The 22773-nt window shown below is 40.7% G+C and overlaps 1 protein-coding gene across 1 annotated transcript in view; it reads left to right on the forward strand.

The window, feature by feature from the left end:
- rock1 (Rho associated coiled-coil containing protein kinase 1) overlaps positions 1–22773 on the forward strand; it is a 124452-nt gene that overhangs the window by 46098 nt on the left and 55581 nt on the right. The window contains exons 3-9 of the mRNA XM_033019634.1: positions 7680–7780; positions 11124–11261; positions 11864–12039; positions 13681–13765; positions 16300–16444; positions 17137–17275; positions 18558–18649. Of these exons, the coding sequence (XP_032875525.1) occupies positions 7680–7780; positions 11124–11261; positions 11864–12039; positions 13681–13765; positions 16300–16444; positions 17137–17275; positions 18558–18649 (876 nt within the window). The remainder of the gene's footprint in view (positions 1–7679; positions 7781–11123; positions 11262–11863; positions 12040–13680; positions 13766–16299; positions 16445–17136; positions 17276–18557; positions 18650–22773) is intronic.

The following is a 22773-nucleotide window of genomic DNA, read 5'->3' on the forward strand; positions in this document are numbered from 1 at the left end:
TGAACAATGAATGTTGGAAATACTGAACTAATTATGAAAGAGGAAAACCGCTAACATTACAGGCTAATAACCTTGCTAGCCAAAACTGGTAAGGTTGGTTTTCTGAATGTGCCAGAAGCATAGAAACATAGAAAAATATATGCAGGAGTAGGCCATTCAGCCCTTTGAGCCAGCACAGCCATTCAATATGATCATGGCTGATCATCTAAAATCAGTACCCTGTTCCTGTTTTTTCCCCATGTCCCTTGATTCATTTAGCCCTAAGAGCTAATCTAAAACACCAACAATCTTAATAAGTGAGATTAAAGAATGAGAAAGAAACAATGTAAGACGAAATTGGGCAGATTCATTTTGGATCTCAAATTGAGAGAAAACGAGGGAAGGGTATTTCGAATGAGACCATCTTAGTTTCGGAAGTGGAGCTCCATTGTTGCAATTCATGCTATATTAATTCCTATGGAACATTGCTGAAGGAATTACATGCTAAAATTGCTTTGGCAAAAAAAAACCTGTGTTACATTCTGTGTGTTATAAAGAGATTCATAATTTATTACTCAAAATCCACGGTAGAAATATTGTAATCTTAAATCTCTTTGTTTATGAGAAGATCTTGACTCTAAGAGTCAAGAGTCTTTAATTGTCATATGTACCAAGAACGGAACAGTAAAATTCTTACTTATATTCCAGTCCCTGTTCATGCAAAATATAAATTAATATCATTTTTATTTTAAATAATTTGTTTTCTTTAGGAATCATAAATTTCATGTTTTATCGCACCACTCTTTTATATCTGCAACTTATTTTACTAAGATCACTGATTGTATCCGTCCTCTTTCTGATCTATAATTTCCTTGGATGGCTTGGTTTCAATGTTCAATCTTGCAGCTCGTCAAAAGACAGAGCTGACAATTAAATGATTCGAAGCCAGCTGTAAAACTGGAACTTTTATCATAGAAAATCTCACTATATACTTCAGCCCACAGTTATGGCATTTTTTATTATGTATTCTTGGTTAAGTTCAAATGTATCAATGCTTTAAAAGAATTTCAGTTTATTCCACAAACTATCAATTAAGGAGTATGATTCTTTAAGTTTTCCAATTTTGCAGTAGCAAAGAGCATTAGGCTTGTCAAAATCTGCAGCGGTTTTTTTAAATGCATAGTGCAATGGCTGTTGTAGACTAAATCCCAGGAGGAGTTTGAACAGAGTTTTATTTCTGGAAAATGATTAAGAAAAGATTATTTTATAAAAGTTACTTAATGCAAAAATCAGCCCGTTCTGAATCCTACATGAATGTGTGTACAAATTCCTGAGGGATTTTTGTTTCCATAAAATTTGCCAAGTACTTAAAAATCTGTAGTCCAGAGGATAAGTTGGACATTGATTCAAAATACTGAGATCAACTTCATTTGAGGGAACATAGTGAAGCAAAAATAATGTTGGTCTTTATTCGGGTTTTTTTCGGCACAAGGGAAACTAATGTATAGGTTGTCTCGGCTTAGTTTGAACGCTAAAGTATATTAGTTCATTTTCTGTGCTTTTCCCACTAAAAGTTTATATTTCACCAGTAGTCACTGATTGATCAGGCTAGCTTTGCCTTGAAGATTTTGAATCAATATATTTGTAGTCTTTTATATGTGGTAACTTTTAAATTAAGAATATTAAGATAAGTAAGCTTTACACACTGTGATACATTGATTAAGCTGCATAACCAAAACTTGCATTATTCAAAATCGCAGTTTTCATTTTTGTAGTAGTGACTTGAGGCTTCATTACTTCAGTATGTTCACATGAATATAGGGTGTGACAATATAATTGGTATTGGTTTAGCACTCCCCAGTCACGCCTTCAGTTCCCTTCAAGCAAGGTATAGAAGATGAATTTGAAGTGATGGTCATAGTCATACAGCAGGGAAACGGGGTCTTCAGCTCAACTCAACTCCATGCTGTCCAAGATAGCCCATCTAAGCTAGTCCCTATCACCCCTTAGCCTCCTGTGCTTTAATGAATAAAGTCCTAGTCTACCCAACCTTTCCCTGTTGCTCAGGCTCTTGACTTTTGTCAACAAATAGTAAGCCATTTAGAACGGATACGAGGAAACACTTTTTCTCACAGAGAGTTGTGAGTCTGTTGAATTCTCTGCCTCAGAGGGTGGTGGAGACTGGTTCTCTGGATACTTTCAAGAGAGAGCTAGATGGGGCTCTTAAAGATAGCAGAGTCAGGGGATATGGGGAGAAGGCAGGAACAAGGTTCCTGATTGGGAATGATAAGCTATGATAACATTAAATGGCGGTGCTGGCTCGAAGGACCGAATGGCCTACTCCTGCTCCTATTGTCTATCTTCCTAAATCTCATCTGCACTCTTTCCAGCTTAATGACATTCGGGGTGACTAAATTTGAACATATTATTCCAAATGGGCCACACCAATGTCTGGTACAACTGTAACATAACGTGCCAACTTCTATACTCAATACCCAGACTAATAATGGTCAATTTACCAAAAGCCGCCAGCTTTGTCACCCTATCTACCGGTGATGCTACTTTTTACATAACATTTATTTTATCATTTGCTCCATAGTATATAGAAATAAAATTACCCATTTACCTTCAGATATCTGCTGTTGCTTGGCTCAAGATGTACTTGTATTCATCCAATTCTATGTAGTTAATTCTTTCAAATAGGCTAACAGAGCACTCTCAATCAGTGAAGTGCAATAAAACGTAATTTTATCAAAATATTGGCAACAGCTCATTACATTTTAGGCCAGTCTGTTTCACAAACAGAAGTGACAAACATTTAGGAATGTTCAGATATTCAGCTGGTTAGGTAGCATCCACAGCAAAAGACATAGAATTAGCACTTAATGATGATGACCTTCTTTAGAACTCGAGCTTTGAGGGAGGTAAAGTAGAAGTGTAGTCAAAAGATTTCTGCAAATAGTTATTATTATGAATCAATGTCATGTTGTCTCCAGTAGCTATTCTTTTGATAATTGTAATACCACATCATATTCAAATTATAAGATCATTTTTGAGCTATTTCGAAACCAGCATCTGGGCAATAGTTTCTGATTGAGAAGAGCTTGCTTCAATTATTATTTTCCGATCACTGTAACAATAATATCTATATATATTTTTGTAAACTTTTAAAAATGTTTGTCCTTAAACATTACCATGGCAGATTTAAGTTACCACTTAAGTTACCACTTATTTATGTTCCAGTAAACCTAAATAAATTTACAAGCAATAATGTCCATGTAGTTTATACTAAATGTAAGTTGCTTTACTATCGGCATAAGCTTTGGATACATTTCTAGCCCAATAATCTGTATACACAAGGTAGATACAAAATGCTGGAGTAACTCAGCGCGAGAGGCAACATCTCTGGAGAGAAAGAATGGGTGACATTTTGGGTCGAGACCCTTCTTCAGACTGATGCCAGGGGAGTGGGCGGGAGATAGAATGTAGTCGGAGACAGTAAGACTGGTGGGAGTACTGGAAAGGGGAGGGGATGGGGAGAGAGGGAAAGCAAGGACTATTTGAAGTTAGAGAAGTCAATGTTTATACCGCTGTGGTGTAAGCTACCCAAGCGAAATATGAGGTGCTGTTCCTCCAATTTGCGCTGGGCCTCACTCTGACAATGGAGGAGGCCCAGGACAGAAAGGTCAGATTGGGAATGGGAGGGAGAGTTAAAGTGCTGAGTAACTGGGAGATCAATTAGGTTATGGCGAACTGAGCGGAGGTGTTCAGCGAAACGATCGACGAGCCTGCGCTTTGTCTCACCGATGTAGAGATGTTGACACCTGGAACAGCGGATATAGTAGATGAGGTTGGAGGAGGTGCAAGTGAACCTCTGCCTCGCCTGAAAAGACTGTTGGGGTCCTTGGATGGAGTTGAGGGGGAAGGTAAAGGGACAGGTGTTGCATCTCCTGCAGTTGCAGGGGAAAGTACCTGGGGAGAGGTTGGTTTGGGTGGGAAGGGACGAGTTGAGCAAGGAGTTGCTGAGGGAGTGGTCTCTGCTGAAAGCAGAAAGGGGTAGAGATGAAAAGATGTGACCAGTAGTGGGATCCCGTTGGAGGTGGTGAGAGTATTGGATGATTTTATGCTGTATGCGACAGCTGATGGGGTGGAAGGTGAGGACAAGGGGGACTCTGTCCTTGTTGCGAATGGGGGGAGGGAGAGCAAGAGCGGAGCCTCATGTATAATGGAAGAGGGGAACCCCCGTATCCTAAAGAATGTGGACATCTCTGATGATCTAGTATGGAAAAACTCATCCTGGGCGCAGATGAGGCGTAGACGGAGGAATTGGGAGTAGGAGATAGTGTCTTTACTGGAAGCAGGGTGGAAAGAAGAGTAGTCTAGATAGCTATTGGAATCAGTAGGTTTATAGTAGATGTCAGTCAATAGTTTGTCTCCTGTGTTGGAGACGGTGAGATCTAGAAACGGTAGGGAGAAGTCGGAGATGGTCCAAGTGAATTTGAGTACAGGATGGAAATTAGCCATGAAGTTGATGAAGTCAGTGTGTTCAGCATGGATACAGGAGGCAGCACCGATGCAGTCGTCAATGTAACGGAGGTGGAGTTCGGGGATAGGGCCAGTGTATGCCTGGAACAGTGATAGTTCGGCGTATCCTACAAAGAGGCAGGCACAGCTGGGGCCCATTGGAGTGCCCATATGTATTTCTTGGATTTGGAGGAAGTGGGAGGAGCTGAAGGAGAAGTCATTGAACGTAAGGACCAGCTCTGCTAGGCGGAGGAGAGTATTGGTACATGGAAATTGGCTGGTTCTGTGGTCGAGGAAAAAAACTGAGGGCTTTAAGACCTCCCTGGTGGCGGATGGAGGTGTAGAGTGACTGGACATCCATGGTAAAGATCAGGGCATGGCGGCCTGAAAAACGGAAGTCGTTGAGTCGTAGAGAGTGTGAGATGTCTTGGACATAGGTAGGGAAGGATTGGACCGGGGTGGGGGGGATAGGATGGAGTCAAGGTATGTGGAAATTAATTCGGTGGGACGTAAACAAGCAGAAACAATGGGTCTGCCAGGACAGTTCTGTTTGTGGATTTTGGGGAGAAGATAAAATTGGGCCGTACGGGGCTGGGGATCGATAAGGTTGGAGTAATAAAATCTGTATACACAACTGCTTCACCACAGTCAGTGAGATGTTTGGGTTGGCAAACAGTGCTTCCCGATTAGGTCACTGGTCGTTATTCATTTTTTGCCTAGTTGTGCAGCAGATGTTACAGTGGATCCTCTGTTAACTTGTTGTAGACTGATTGGTAAATTTGCAGATCATGCTAAAATAGGTGGTATTGAGAAAGTGTAGATGGTTATCAAGAATTTCATTGTGATTGTGAACATCTGGGCAAGTGGGCATTATGAATGCAGAAATATGGATTATGTGCACGTAGAGGAGATTACTTAAACCAGGCATCGTGTCCGCATGGACATTATGGGCCTAAGGGCCTGTTCCAGTGCTGCATTATTCTATGTTGTATGATGCACTTGGTGTGTAGCATCCTCCTCGTCTTTCACTTTGTAGAATAGAACAGTACAACACAGGAATAGACCCTTTGGCCTGTGATGTTTGTGTTGAATATGATGCCAAATGAAACTGGTCGCATCTGCTTGCATGTGATCCATCTTTTATGCTGTGACTATTGTCTGATGACTAGCTTTCTGGCACATTTCTTGTTGGCACCACCAGTCAGCATCTTTCCTTTTCCGTTATCTCAGTGGTTCACGCATATAGCTTAGACGGGCAACAACCTAATGTAAGAGGGTGATAATCCAAGGAAATATGCTGAGAGAATGGAGCAGCTGGGCTTGTACACTCTGGAGTTTAGAAGGATGAGAGGATATCTCATTGAAACATATAATTGTTAAGGGCTTGGACACGTTAGAGGCAGGAAACATGTTCCCGATGTTGGGGAAGTCCAGAACCAGGGGCCACAGTTTAAGAATAATGAGTAAGCCATTTAGAACGGAGACAAGGAAACATTTTTTTTCACAGAGAGTGGTGAGTCTGTGGAATTCTCTGCCTCAGAGGGCGGTGGAGGCAGGTTCTCTGGATATCTAGAAAATTGCGAAGTCAGGGGATATGGGGATAAGGCAGGAACGGGGTACTGATTGGGGATGATCAGCCATGATCACATTGAATGGCGGTGCTGGCTCGAAGGGCCGAATGGCCTACTCCTGCACCTATTGTCTATTGTCTATTCCAGCAACACTTTTCTGTCCAGAGAAGATGTGATACTGAAAGCTGATAAATTTCTAAGCACCCACTGAATTATATCCCAGAGTTTTGAAAGATGGCCACGGATATAATGTGTCCACTGGCCATTGTCTAAAAGTGCTGTAGATTCTCAAAATCTCCCTACAAATCATAATCGTAATCATAATAGCACTCTACTAGCCAAGTATGATTTGCCCTACAGTTAATAAAGAGCAACAAGACACCCAAATACATTTTTAACATGAACATCCATCACCTCGACTCCTCCACATTCCTCACTATGATGGAAGGCAAAAAAAGTTATTTGTTCTCCCGCGGTCTGGGCACTGGGTTGGAGTGTCGATCCCAGGCAAGGGATCGCAGGCTCCGATGGTAAGTCATCGGCCCCAAAGTGGGGCTCAAAGTCAGTCTCGAGCAAAACCTCCAGCTCCATGATGTTAGGCTACAGAGCGACCGGAGATACGATCCGGAAACCAATCGCATCACCGGCATGGTAAGTGTTTGAAAAAAAATTCCCCCACCCCCCACATTAAACAAACCAGAGAACATTAACACATACTTTTAAAACACACTAAAAATAACAAAAAAGACAAAAAAACAGACAGACTGTTGGCAAGGCTGCTACTGCTGTCGGTGCCACCCGGTGACCATTTTTAAAAGGGAGGGAGAAAACAGGGAACTACAAAGCAGTTGGTGTAACATGCTGCAGGAAAAATGCTGCAATTTGTAATGAAGGATATAATGCAGAGAAACTGGGGAAGAATTATTGGATTGAACAGTCAGAATTTATTTATGAAAGAGACATCATGCTTGATTGATCTGTTAGGTTATTTAAAGATGCATCAAGTTGGATGGACAAGAAGATACAAGTGGATGTGGAGTATTACGATCTTCTGAAACTTATTAATAAGGTTCCTAGCGGGAGATTAGTTAGCAAGGTTAAAGCATATGAAATTGTGGGTAAAATACTGTGTGGATTGGGTTTTGGTTAACAGACGAAGCAAAGGGTGGTAATATCTAAACAAGTATCTCTCCAATGGACAAGTTATGACCATTGGGGTATTTTGTGATTAGTTGTTGAGTCTTAGTGTTCTATCTAAGGTTGCTCTATGAGAGAAATTATAGCTGAGGAGACCAAATTACACATTTCCAAATTTGCTGATGATACAAAATCAGGTGGGGCTGTGAGTAGAGAAGGCTTCAAGGGGATATGGACAAGCCACGTGAGTACAGATAGACTATAATCCACCTAGCATTTTCTGTTTGTACATAATCTTTCAATCCATGTTTGTAAGTTCGTGATTCCATATTTGTTATTTTTTGGTTATTTTTAAACAGAAAGGAAAGTTATTGTATGGGAACTCCCATATTTCACTTCGAATAAAATAGTAACTTGGTCCTGGTTACTTAAGGATGGTTTAATAATCTTAATATATATCTTTTACAGATAAAGATGCAATGAGTAAAGTTCGGGATTTAAGAATGAAAGCGGAAGATTATGAAGTAGTTAAGGTGATCGGTAGAGGAGCGTTTGGAGAAGTTCAGCTGGTATGTCGGCAGCAGTGCTTTATTTGCTGTTTCTGTTTTGTTGAGACCACAAATCAAAGCAGTGATGTAATTAGAATGCTCCAAAATACCACACCCTGTAATGGTGCAGCAATCTATATTTTTCACGCAGCTCTTACATTTGTTCTCTGGAGGGCAGATCAACCTGTATCCACTTGGAATTGAGAAAAGAATGCTGAATGTGACTTGTAAAATACTGCAATGATTGAACTCTGGAGCACGGTCATGATCAAGCAGTGGCCAGCGTAAATATTCTGGGCTATCTCAGTTATCTTTCTCAGATTTATCTCCAGACGTTTGCCAAAGGATAATTTATTAATAAATACAGAATATTGTAATGCTTTATTGAAAGGAACGTGTGCAATAATGTATTTACAATAATTGCCCACGTGTGGGGGAATAAAGAAATAATTCTATCTTTCTTCGCAGAAGAAGGCATTGAAAACCTCTCAAGGCAGAGCTCTTTAAATCTAGAGTAAATGAGTTTAAAAATGTTTGCATTAGTAAAAAAAAATATGGAACTGAAAGGTGGTAAATCCCCCAAGACCTAATGATCTGTGTCCTTAGAATTTTGAAGAAGGTTGTTATGAAGTTACTGGATGCTTTGTATTTTATCATCCAAAATTCTACAAAATTCAGGAGAGACTTACTTTTGAAAAGGTTTATAAGGATTTCGTTGCCCTTGCAGTGGATTATTGAAAGTTTATTTATCAAGCAATTCTGTTAATTTATCAATTTAATTCTGCAAGCAATTTAGAAAGCATGTATGGTGTCCTTTTTTTTGCAAGGGGATTTGAGTACAAGAATGGATGCATCTTTCTCCAATTATTTAGCGCCCTGGTTAGACCACATTTGGAATATTGTGTATAGAGCTGGCCTCCTTCCCAACGAAAGAAAATGTTTAAGAATTAATTGCAGATGCTGGAAAATCGGATGACAAAAATGCTGGAGAAACTCAGCTGGTGAGGCAGCATCTATGGTGCGAAGGAAATGGGCAACGTTTCGGGTCGAGACCCTTCAGACCGATGTGAGGGTGGGGGGCGAAAAGAAGGAAGGAAGATGCGGAGACAGTGGGCTGAGGGAGAGCTGAGAAGGGGAGGAGAAAGCAGGGACTACCTGAAATTAGAGAAGTCAATGTTCATACCACTGGGGTGTAAACTGCCCAAGCGAAATATGAGGTGCTGTTCCTCCAATTTACGGTGAACCTCACTCTGGCCATGGAGGAGGCCCAAAACAGAAAGGTCGGATTCGGAATGGGAGGGGGAGTTGAAGTGCTGAGCCACCGGGAGATTAGGTAGGTTAATGCAAGCGGAGCGGAGGTGATGGGCGAAGCGATCGCCAAGCCTACGCTTGGTCTCACCGATGTAGAGCAGCTGACACCTAGAGCAGCGGATGCAATAAATGAGGATGGAGGAGGTGCAGGTGAACCTCTGCTGCAGCTGGAAAGACTGCTTGGGTCCTTGAATGGAGTCAAGGGGGGAGGTAAAGCGACAAGTGTAGCATTTCCTGCAGTTGCAAGGGAAAGTTCCAGGAGACGCGGTGGTTTGGGTGGGAAGGGACGAATTGACCAGGGAGTTACAGAGGATGCGGTATCTGCGGAAAGCAATAGACAATAGGTGCAGGAGTAGGCCATTTGGCCCTTCGAGCCAGCACCGCCATTCAATGTGATCATGGCTGATCATCCACAATCAGTATCCCGTTCCTGCCTTCTCCCCATATCCCCTGACTCCGCTATTTTTAAGAGCCCTATCTAGTTCTCTCTTGAAAGCATCCAGAGAACCTGCCTCCACCGCTAACTCGCCCAACCTATCCAAGTCACCTTGCAGCCTCCTAGCATCCTCCTCACAGCTAACACTGCCCCCCAGCATCGTGTCATCCGCAAACCTGGAGATGTTGCATTCAATTCCCTCGTCCAAATCATTAATAAATATTGTAAATAGCTGGGGTCCCAGCATCGAGCCAGCGGTACCCCACTAGTCACTGCCTGCCATTCTGAAAAGGACCCGTTTACTCCTACTCTTTGCTTCCTGTCTGCCAGCCAGTTCTCTATCCACATCAATACTGAACCCCCAATACCGTGTGCTTTTAGTTTGCATACTAATCTCTTATGTGGGACCTTGTCGAAAGCCTTCAGAAAGTCCAGATATAACACATCCACTGGTTCTCCCTTATCCACTCAACTAGTTACATCCTCGAAAAATTCTATAAGATTCGTCAGACATGATTTACCTTTAATAAATCCATGCTGACTTTGTCCAATGATTTCACCACTTTCAGCCAAACATTAGGCTTACCAAAATCAACTGTTTGGAACATCATTAAGAAGAAAGAGAGCACTGGTGAACTTAATAATCGCAAAGGGACTGGCAGGCCAAGGAAGACCTCCACAGCTGATGACAGAAGAATTCTCTCTATAATAAAGAAAAATCCCCAAACACCTGTCTGATAGATCAGAAACACTCTTCAGGAGTCAGGTGTGGATTTGTCAATGACCACTGTCTGCAGAAGACTTCATGAACGGAAATACAGGGGCTACACTGCAAGATGCAAACCGCAAAAATAGGATGGCCCGGTTACAGTTTGCCAAGAAGTACTTAAAAGAGCAACCACAGTTCTGGAAAAAGGTCTTGTGGACTTGAGAGAAGATTAACTTCTATCAGAGTGATGGCAAGAGCAAAATATGGAGGAGAGGACTGAGGGGGACTAGCCCCCAAAGCAAGCATAAGCTAAAGATGGCTGCAATACAGGCTTGGCAGAGCATCACCAGAGAAGACACCCAGAACTGGCGATGTCCATGAATCGCAGACTTCAAGTAGTCATTGCATGCAAAGGATATGTAGCAAAATACTAAATAATTACTTTTATTTACAGGATGACATTGCTGTGTCCCAAACATTATGGTGCCCTGAAATGGGGTTCTATGCATAAACACTGCCGTAATTTCTACATGGTGAAACCAAAATGTATAAAAATGGCCTTTATTAAAATATGACAATGTGCACTTTAACCACATGTGATTTTTTTCTATTACAAATCTCAAATTGTGGAGTACAGGCAAATAAATAAATGATGGGTCTTTGTCCCATTATTATGGAGGGCACTGTAGTTATGTGTATGTGAAAGAGGGGATACTGATGTATACCATAAAACTGAACTATTTTAACTATGGAGTGTTGCAGCATGTCATAATTTATTCATCAAAAATGCTGTGAAAATCTATAAGTAAACATGTTATCAATATTCATCTCAAAATATACATGTATTTTTATCCAATATCTTAAACATACTTCCTTTTTCTGATATGTCAATACAATATTTTTTTTAGGTGAGACACAGAGGTACACGCAAAGTATTTGCAATGAAACTGCTCAGCAAGTTTGAAATGATAAAACGATCCGATTCAGCATTCTTTTGGGAAGAAAGAGGCATCATGGCATTTGCAAATAGTCCATGGGTTGTGCAGGTATCTCATGCATTTTTATTATCACGTGCAATTGAGTAGCTTTGAAAGTGAGAATATAAACTGTATTTGTTAAACCTGGAAATGTTTGTCTTTATTATGGCGAATTAGTTTTTGGATTCAGAACTGATTTTGCACCCATAAATTTGAGAGATTTTTAGCAAATCATATTTTTTAAAATACGTACAACTACCCCAATTGTCTTGCCTCCCCTCTGTACTCAGGGCATTTTACAATTGTCATCTGATGCCATGCACTCTGCATCCAGCACTACACAAGCTTCTTTGTAAAAAATAATTTGTTAGCCATTTCATAAAGAACAAGAAATATGTTTGTAAAAAGGAAACTAATAACACGTTTTATTTTATCTTTTATCATTGCCATCATCCACCAGCATCCAGTTTATCAGGTCATCGCTGAGATATTAACTTTTCTTCCACTGTGGATGTTGTCTGATCTGAGAATTTTTTGTTATAATAGGATTTTCAGCATGTATAGTATCTTGCATATAATATGTTTCTTCTCATTGCATGGAGTGCCAACATTATCTTTTTATACACTTTTACAGATATGGATTAATTAATCTATTTTGTTCTCCTAAATAGCTATCCTATGCTTTCCAAGATAATCGTTATCTCTACATGGTGATGGAATATATGCCTGGAGGGGATCTTGTGAATTTAATGAGTAATTATGACATGCCTGAAAAATGGGCCAGGTTTTACACGGCAGAAGTTGTTCTTGCTTTGGATGCCATTCATTCCATGGGTTTCATTCACAGGTAATTATTTGACAGTTGATCCTGGCTGTTGCAAATTAAATTGGGATTTCAGTTTTGCTGCAATTATGTGTTGAACATGAAATTAAAAGTATATACACTCACATAAACACAATGTGTGTTGTGTGTGTGTGTGTGTGTTGTGGTTTAATATTGAAGATAGACACAAAAATCTGGAGTAACTCAGCGGTTAGACGGCATCTCTGGAGAAAAGGAATAGGTAATGGTTTATGTCGAGACCCTCCTTCAGACTGAGAGTCAGGGGAAAGGGAAACGAGAGATTTTGACGGTGATATAGAGAGAGATATAGAACAAATGAATGAAAGATGCAAAAACTAACGATAAAGGAAACAGGCCATTGTTAGCTATGGCCTAACTGAATTTGAGTATGAACAATGAGACTCAACAAGACGACTTTGAAGCTGGTACGACTTGGGTGGGGGAGGGCTGGAGAGAGGGGGGAAGCAAGGGTTACTTGAAGATAGAGAAATCAATATTTATACCACATGGTTGTAAGCTCGCTAAGTGAAATATGAGATGCTGTTCCTCCAATTTGAGTTTGGCCTCACTCTGACAATGGAGAAGGCCTAGGACAGAAAAATCAGTGTGGGAATGGGAAGGGAACTAAAGAGTTTGGCAACCAGGAGATTAGGTAGGTCCAGGCAGACTGAGCGATGGTGTTCAGCGAAATGACGTCCCGTCTATGTTTGGTCTCGCCGATGTTTAAAGAGTCCACACCTTGAACCATGGATACAGTAGATGAGGTTGGAGGAGGTGCAAGTGAAACTCTGCCTAACCTGAAAGGACTGTCTGGGTCCCTGGACAGAGTTGAGGGAGGAGGTATAAGGTATAATCCTGTAGAATTAATCAGAAGGTTGCAGATTCAAATTTCTGTCTCAGATTTGAGCCCCGAATCTAAGCTAATGCTGCATGATATTACTTTCACAAGTACACGGATAGGAAAGGCAATATACACTTGGGCAGGTACATGTACAGCAAAGATTTAGGGAGATACTAGACCAAGTGCAGACCCGTTGGGTCTGTTCCCCAAAAGTGTGGTGGCTGGGGGGGGGAGGCGACATGCGGCGTCACACACACTAACTACCCCCCTGCACACACGCTAACTTTTAATGGGGCATCTTGATCGGCATGTACGAGTTGGGCCAAGCGTCCTGTTTCCGTGCTGTGTGGCTCTATGTTAGTAATGAGGCGGTGGTGCAATGCCTAAAGTGTTGTCTTTTAGACTGGGCATTTAGTTGTGGCTGCCTTTGCATTCTGAGATGGGCATAAATGATTTTATGTCATGGGTCAATACTTATCCCTTGATTAACAATACAATCATAGCTTTGTCAGTCATTATTATATTGCTGTTTGTGGAATGTTGTCCATAAATTTGTACTTTATAATATGACAGTGATTATCGGACTACAGAAGTGCTTTCATTGCTGGTAAGATTTTGGTGATATCCTGAGGTGGTGAAATGTCCCACAGCAATGCCGTTTATTTTTAATGTGTAAATGGAGATCTCTGTGTTGGGTGCGTATAATAAATATTCTTAAGAACTATGCTGAGAATTAGTCTCTAAACTATATTTTCTTTCATAAACATTTTGCAGTAAAATTATTTTTTTTTTTGTCTTATCAGGGATGTGAAACCAGATAATATGTTGCTTGACAAAGCTGGTCATTTAAAATTAGCAGATTTTGGAACTTGCATGAAGTTGAATAAAGTAAGTTTTAGTATGCTGTGTTGACTTTCCAAAAATAACTAATCGTATTTGATTCTTTCCACATATGCTGTTGCAAAGCTGGTTTTTCCATAATGCTTTGCATTGATTTATCTCCTAAAGGGCCTGTCCCAATGTACGAGGTAATTCAAGAGTTCTCCCGCGTTTTCCCCAGATTCGAACTCGGAGAATGTCTGTAGCGGGTCCGTAGGAGTTCGTGGATGTCTCGTACCGGCTCGTACGAGTAAAAAGTAAAAAATGTTTTCATCACGAGTGTATTTTTTATACTCGTGGACATTTTTCACAGTGTTGAAAAAACGTCACAAGTTTACCGGATTTCCCGAGTACCTACCGTTACTCGTACGAGCTGCTATGAGACATCCACAAACTCCTACAGACCCGCTACGGACATTCTCCGAGTTCGAATCGGTGGAAAACTCGGGAGAACTCTTGAATTACCTCGTACGGAGAGACAGGCCCTTATCGCAGCGCTGAATATTGCACATGGAGCCATTTATTTTATTTGGTGTAATTTGTTGTTAAATGGTGATATCTAGGGTTTTGATCAGATGTATTTTATTCCGTGATGCCTTCTGGTTGGCAGGTATTTCTGCCAAGTCAAATCATGTTGAGTATATTGTCATATAATTTGACTAAATATTGCATGAAAAAGTGTGGTTGACTTGTTTTTGTTTAGAAGTTAATGTGCTTTATTCATCCAATCATACAATGGGAAAAAAAGTAGTGTGGAACCTCGTACCATGCATGTGTTAATGAAGAAATGTTGTCCTGTTCCTGGTTCTGCACTTAAATAGTTTTTTGCTTCGCTCCTAGATTCTGCCAATGAGATTCCTCATGCAGAATGTTTCTAGTTTTATTGCCTTATCCTTTGCTCCAATGCTATGCACCGTGTACTATCTGTTGGAGTTCTTTCTTCAAAACTACTTATAGCCAATTCCCTCCCCGTCTTCATAAATATCCAAAATTAGGTTTGAAACTCAATATACATAAATATTTTTGTAGACATTCTGAAAGTTTATCAAACTGCATTTGAGCAAGTTTTTCTTTGTGGCAGCATGATGATGCAGTTTGTTGGGTTGCTGTCTCACAGTGCCAAGGACCTGGATTTAATCCTGACCTCGGGTTTGGTCTATGTGGTGTTAGCACAGACTGAACTGAGCCGACATGACTTTCCACTGGGTGCTCCAGTTTCCTTCCATATCCCAAAGACTTGCGGTTTGGTAGATTAGTTAGCCCCAACAAGTTGCCCCGAGTATGTAGATGAGGGGTTGAATTTGGGAGTAGTCTATGAGAATTTGGGGAGAATGTAAGAAAGGTGTTAGTGTAATGGGTTGTTGATGGTTGACCTATGTTCTGTTCTGTATCTCCCTGGTGACTAAACTAAAATGAAAGATTTTTTTAAGTGATGATGTTATCCAAAATTGATAATTATTCCCAGAGATTTATGAGTAGCAATTCCTCAGCATATGTGAGTAAATTATAAACATCCTTATTCATTGAGTTAATGTAAAATGCTTGTTGGAGAGAGATTATTTTTATGAACAAAGACGTTTAGTTTAATTTAGAGATACATTGCGACGACAGGCCCTTTGGCCCACTGAGTTCACTTTGACCAGCGATCACCCATACACTAGTTCTGTCCTACCCACTAGGGACAATTTGCAGAGTGCTAATTAACCTGCAAACCTGTACGTCTTTGAAATGCGGAAGGAAACCGGAGCACCCGGAGAAAATCCACGTGGTCATAGGGAGAACGTATAAACTCAGTACAGACAGCACCCATAGTCAGGATTGAACAGGAGTATCTGGCGCTGTAAGGCAACAACTCTATCGCTGTGCCACTGTGGAAAGATAGATTCTGAAGCAGGAATTGTCATGGGCAAACTTTTTTGCCAAACTCATGTTAGGAGTGCAGAATATTGCTTTAAAAAAAATCAAATTCACTAAATATGAATCGGTTTTACTTTTAATTTCCTCCATATACATGATAAGAATTTTTAACCCCATTTATTGTCTCTTTTAATACAGATTTTATTTATAGGAAGGAAAAACATGCATTTCATACATTTTATATTATTTGGATCTCCAAAAATGCTTAACAAACAAGGATTGAATTTGAAGTGCTGCTGCTATTAAACTCCCAATATTCACAAGTGTGGAAATTAATGTATTTTGGCAACATTAATTCAGAAGGGGAATAATTGTCCTCAGAATAGAGTGTACATTTAACTTAAAACTGAGCAGTGTGTGTCTGTGTCCTAATCTAAAGGATGGTGCATCCAGTAGTACAATGCTCTCTCTATTACAGGGCAGTGTTCAGGTCCTGGGGATGAACCTTCTGACTTGGCCAAGAATACTGCTACGGATTGAATAGTTGTGCAGGCTGTTCATCAAATTCTCTGAATAATTATTTTTAATTCTATTCTGCACTTAATACATTTTTGAAATGTCACTCTGTGTAAAATAGGATGTGTGGTTAGCATGAATTAACAAACCATTTTACTTGCCATTACTAGGAAGGAATGGTGCGATGTGATACAGCTGTTGGGACACCTGATTACATTTCCCCTGAGGTGCTGAAATCTCAAGGTGGAGATGGTTATTACGGAAGGGAGTGTGATTGGTGGTCAGTAGGAGTATTCCTGTATGAGATGCTTGTTGGTGAGTTAAGAAATTATGTATTAAATATGCTATTATTATTATAATTCTGGCTCCCTAAAAAATTCGGTCACATTAAAAATTGGTGTAAATTTCATGTTAATTTTTTGTAATTTGAAGGACAAAATATTTGGAATTGATCGATGCATTTGTGGCCGCATCAGTGTTGCATTTGCTATGATAATGACTGGTGGAAACTTGTAGTAATTGTTATGACTGTCCAAGAATTCCATTCAGCTCTGCCCTTACAGCTTATTTCCACAGCTCAGCTTTTACTATATATGAAACTAATTTCTCCATCAACTATATCATTTTAGCTCTATCAGCTAAAATAATTTGAATAGGAATTGGGACTTTGTCTGACAGAAGGTTAGTGAAAGCATCCATGTCCCTCATTGGTACAGTCAGTGCTCTTCTATGGCTGCTTTTGAAATAAAATGAGCATTAAAAATAAATGTTTGGATTATAAATCAGACATGACCCTTAAATATCATTGATTATTTTTTTCCAATGTAATGGAATGATTGATATTACACTTTATACAATTCTGTCTTTGAACACCCATAGCCATCCTGAGAGGTCATATGTTACGTAATTAAATTTGTTATTGTGGTGACTGATCCATTGAATAAAGTTGCTTTGTCAATTACATTACTTGTTATGAAGGCTAAATGATGTTTTTACTCCTTTTACAGGTGACACACCATTTTATGCAGATTCATTAGTGGGAACATACAGCAAAATTATGAATCACAAAAACTCATTGTTGTTTCCTGAAGATAATGATATTTCTAAGGATGCAAAGAGCCTTATTTGTGCTTTCCTCACTGACAGGTATGAAAACAAACATATGTTAAACTATGGTGTGTTCAGCCCTCCCGTACATAGATGCTCTGAAGCTACAAAATAATATTGCTCTTTTCAGGGCTCATCATAACTGAATGCTTATTCAGATTCCTAATTAAACATAATATTTTTGATTGTAAATGGAGTCCTCATTCAGATTAGTTTGTTATGTACAGCAGAGTGCAATGAAATTCCTTGTTTAGATGAAGCCTAGAGTTAACAGAGTACATACATTCATGATAAATACATGAGTAAAGACAATGTTGAGTGTAAAACAGCATAATGGTGCACGATTGAATGTTAGATAAATGTCTGATGTTAAGTACGAGACTACTATATTCCACCCTGCCTTCCCATGTTCTATTCGCTTGCATTGCAAATCCTGGTCCTCACCTACAAAGCCCTCCACCATCTGGCCCCCCCATATCTCACTGACCTCCTCTCCCCCTACCAACCCTCATGGTACCTCAGATCCACATCAGCCGGTCTCCTCTCCATCCACAAGTCCAACCTCCGCAGTTTTGGGGACAGAGCCTTCTCCAGGGCAGCTCCCAGGCTCTGGAACTCCCTCCCCCAACTGATCCGCAATTCCGTGTCCCTCACCATCTTCCAGTCCCGCCTCAAGACCCATCTATTCACCTCTGCCTATCCTTAGCCCCACGTCCCCGTCCCTTTTCATCTGTGCATTAATTGCCTCATACTGTGTTTTATATTGAATTCTGTCTTTACTTTGTGTACTAGTCATGTCTCTACTATTTATTTCATTCCCCTTACATGTTTTTCCTCTACATGCTCAATTTTTGTAAGGTGTCCTTGAGACTCTTGAAAGGCGCCCATAAATAAAATGTATTATTATTATTATTATTGTCCAGAGCTGCATTAGAAAATTATAAATACACACAGGTTGTTCTATGGGCAATGAATGTTCTACCAAATATGTAACTCATCAGTAGTTATCATAAACCCTATGGAGCCCAAGTCACACAAAACATTTGGATTAAATAAGGTTTTTGTGCAGAAGGATACAAATCTTAAAAAATTATTGTTATTGGCAGGGATTGAGATTACATTTTTAAAACTCAGTACATTCATGTTATTTTGTCAATTTTGGCTATCTTAAGGAAGGCAAACAAAGTATTATTAATGATCTTAATATTGACTTGAAATAAATTAGGTTCTGTTTTATTTTTTTTTAAAGCAAAACTGTGGGACATATTGTGGACTCTGATCTAACCAACAGTATTTTGTTAATGTTGATTATTTTCTCTAGGGAAGTGAGGCTTGGCCGGAATGGTGTTGCAGAAATCAAAAAGCATCCTTTCTTCCAAAATGATCAATGGACCTGGGAAAATATTAGAGATAGTAAGTTATCAAAAATGTCATTCATAATATTTTATGCATTGTTATTTTGAAGTTTTATTGAAGCTGATTGTCAATGCATTTTCTGTTGGAATATAAACTGGATTGTTAATTGACAATCAATTCAATCGTCCTTCAAGATTAAAAAATGTATTCCATTGCTGTCAAAGCGCAATTAAGTTAAGATATAATTTAGATTATATCTTAATTTAGGACAAAGGACATTTATTGTCACATACACCAATTGGTGTAGTGAAATTTGAGTTGCCATTGCAGCACACCAATAAAATAAACACAACATTATAGAATTTAACATTAAACATAAAACACCCCCCCAAAATTATAATTGAGATTATGAATTAAGATATAATTAAGATTAAGAATAAGGGGTAAGCCATTTAGACGGAGACGAGGAAACACTTCTTCACACAGAGAGTTGTGAGTCTGTGGAATTCTCTGCCTCAGAGGGCGGTGGAGGCCGGTTCTCTGGATACTTTCAAGAGAGAGCTAGAGAGGGCTCTTAAAGATAGGGGATATGGGCAGAAGGCAGGAACGGGTTACTGATTGGGGATGATCAGCCATGATCACATTGAATGGCGGTGCTGGCTCGTAGGACCGAATGGCCTACTCCTGCAACTATTGTCGAAAGAAGAAGAATGACAAATTCTGACTCCATTGCTAATCCTGAATGTGATTTCTCCAACTTTACAGCTCTCAATTATCTATATTATTAAATCTCTGTTCTTGACCGCTTTTGACCTTCTGTGCTGCGATTTCCGAGAGAACGCCGCCACCTACGGCCGTCATTTTTGGCCACCTCGCTCAGAGCCCCCCTCCGCCGCATGTGTGCCGAGGATTTTTCCCGTCGATTAAAAATGACAGAGATATTAATGTTTTTACAAAATTCCCCATTCTCTCTGCTGCCCCTGCTGGAGGGAGGGGGAGGGACTATAAAACCAGGAAGTGGTGTGCCTCAATCAGTCTCTGCAAGTGGTGTGCCTCAATCAGAGCTCTGAATAACACTAAACAAATGTCTCCACAGCTGTGAGTACCCATAATGTGGTCTGAAATGAAAATATGGTTATTTTGAGGGAAAAAAGCACTGCCTGCAAATGATTGTTTGGGTTGAAGTAAAAAGGCACCCTCTCTCTCTATCTCTCTCTCCCCACCTCTCTCTCTCCCCACCTCTCTCTCTCCCTATTCCTCTCTCTTTCTCTCTCTCTCCCCCTCCTCTCTCTCTCCCCCTCCTCTCTCTCTCCCCCTCTCCCCATCACGCCCCCTCTCCTCTCCCCCCTCCTCTCTCCCCCCTCCTCTCTCCCCCCCTCCTCTCTCCCCCCCTCCTCTCTCCCCGCCTCCTCTCTCCCCCCTCTTCCCCCCTCCTCCCTCCTCTCCTCCATCCTCTCCCCCCCTCTCCCCCCTCTCCTCTCCCCCCGCTCCTCTCCCCCCCCTCCTCTCTCCTCTCTCCCACCCCCCCTCTCCTCTCCCCCCCCTCCGCTCTCCCCCCCTCCCCTCTCCTCTCCCCCCGCCTCTCCTCTCCCCCCGCCTCTCCTCTCCCCTCCTCCCCTCTCCTCTCCCCCCCTCTCCTCTCTCTCTCCCCTCTTTTTCTCCCTCTCCTTCCCTCCATCCCCTCCCCCACCATCCCTCCCCTAAACCCCCCTCCCCTCCACACACCCCTACCCCCTTCCCTCCCCCTCCCTGCTCCCCACCTCTCCCCCTCCCCTCACCTCACCCCCCTCCCAGCACCCCCTCTCTCTCCCCCTCACTCTCATCCTCTCTCTCTCCTCCCCTCCTCCCCCACCTTTCCTCCCTCACCCACCCTCCCTCTTCTCCTCCTCTCCACCCCCCATCCCTCTTGCCCCTCTCTGTGTCTCTGTCTCTCTCTCTCTGTCTCTGCTCCTTCTCTCTCTGCCCTCACTCTCTAACCCCGCCCCTCCCTCTCTAGATGTGACTGCAAGTTGGGGGCTATGCATCAGTAGATAGGGTGGTTATGGGGTAAAAGGAGCAAATGAATAATATTAATTTAATATCAAGGGGGGTAATTAGCGTGAGTGCAGGGGGGGGGGATAGTTAGTGTGTGTGACGCTGCATGCCGCCTCCCCCCCCCACAACCGCACGTTGGGGGAACAGACCCAGCGGGTCTGCACTTGGTCTAGTATTCTCTATATATCTTATTTTAGCCATTGGGTCTGATAGTCAATAATTTCCAGTCTCTTATTGTGACCTATTACTCACTCAAAACTTAGATTTATGAGGAGCTTGACCCATGAGGAAAGATTGAACAGAATGGGCCATAAGCAAAATAAGAGGTAAACTCATTGAAACAAAATATTCTAAGGGGCCTTGACAAAGTAGAGGTGTGAACATGATTCCTCTGTAAACTTAGCCTAGAACTAGGGGAAACAGCCTCCTGATAAAGCAAGACTCATTTAAGACTTGAACAGGAATTACCTCCTAGCTTGTGAACCTTGGAATTCTGTATGCTAGTGAACCCTGTCTGTTGAATCATTACATTTCTGAAAGGGTGACAGAGAATTTTGAACTAGAAGAGAATTTAAGGTTTATGGCCATGGAGAGGAAAATGGAGATAAGCCAGATTGTTATTGAATGGCATTGCAGGCCTGAGGGGCTCTGCCACTTTATTCGTATATATTTTTAAGTTGTCATGTTGAATAAATTCTAATTTTTAATACATACATTACACTCCCACCATTATGAATTGTGCTAATGATTATTTTTTTATTTTCTCAAACATTCCAGTGAATATGTTGTAAAAAGTCTGAGGTCCTCAATATTTTCTCAAAGCATGGAACACAGTCCTTCAATTTATACTCATTGTTTTGGCATTCTATACTTTATTGTTACACCAAAACTAGAATTTCTATTGCTGTTTCAACCACCTTATCAATGTATGTTTGGAGATGGGGAAATTCTGGAAATGATAGCTGTGCACTGGTTGGCTAGATAGTGAGTAAATTAATTATGGTGAAAATTGCTAGACCAAAATAAATACGGGAATTAATTAAATGGTGTGCAGCTTGATTTTGCATTACCTTGTAGGGGAGATTCATAGAAGATGTTCCACAGTTTAATATATGTTTATTTATATGCAGTGTAAAATATTGATATGTTCATGCTTATGTTCAAATAAAACTAGTTCTCTTAAAGTTGCTCTAATGTAGCCCATGCAGTTATTAGGGAGTTGATATTGTATTACTGACGCAGAAAGCTCACAAAAGCTAATTGAACCAAAACAACCTGACAACTCAGTGTCTTGCTCATGGCTTTGACTAATAAACAAAATCCTTCAATTTTTACGTTTTTGTGGCTCAGATTTCCCAGTTTCAGTTTGTGTAAACTGAAGGTCTTGGCAATGATAAGAAACCAAATGATTACAGTGAGAGTACCAAGGATATGGAGTTATTCCACAGATTATATAGACCAGAGGGATTAGATTTAAGATTGGAGTAAGGGGTTTAGAGGGGATCTGTCTGTGGAGGAGCTTTTACAATCAGAGGTGGTTGATGTTTGGAACACATTTCCGAGGAATTGTTGAAGCAGGTACCCTCATAGCATTTATGAAACATCAGCATTAGCACCAGATCCTCCAAAGCATGGTAAGCTTCAGACCAAGTACAGGGTAAATAGCAATAATGTACATAAATACTTGATGGTCGGCATAGATATGTTGGGCTGAAGGGTCTGTTGTTGTGCCTCACAATTCAATGAGCAAATAGATTACCTCTGTTGCACGAAGGCACAGAGGCAACAATGCATTATTTTAGCAGTGGATTCTATTAAATTAAACGTTCCCGAGGATATAAATGTGGAAGCCATGATGTTTATTCTTGGGGGAATAAGGCAGGATGCACATCTATTCAATGTTCTCTTAAACTTGTGCATTCTCACATATATTGGAATGCTTATGATTCCTTCAACTAGGAATAGGCTACTTTGGGTGAGTTACAGTTATATTAGGCATTTACAGCATTCAACTGAGAGTTTGTTTGCTCTGCGGGAACTATTCAACAAGTTGTGCCAAAGTTGGTTATAAAAGTTATAACCAACTTGGTTATAACTTACTAATATGTTGTTTTTTCTAGTATTCTATTTCAAAGGTTATTGTGGAT

Source organism: Amblyraja radiata, chromosome 4, assembly GCF_010909765.2.
Source record: "Amblyraja radiata isolate CabotCenter1 chromosome 4, sAmbRad1.1.pri, whole genome shotgun sequence".
Classification (NCBI taxonomy): domain Eukaryota; kingdom Metazoa; phylum Chordata; class Chondrichthyes; order Rajiformes; family Rajidae; genus Amblyraja; species Amblyraja radiata.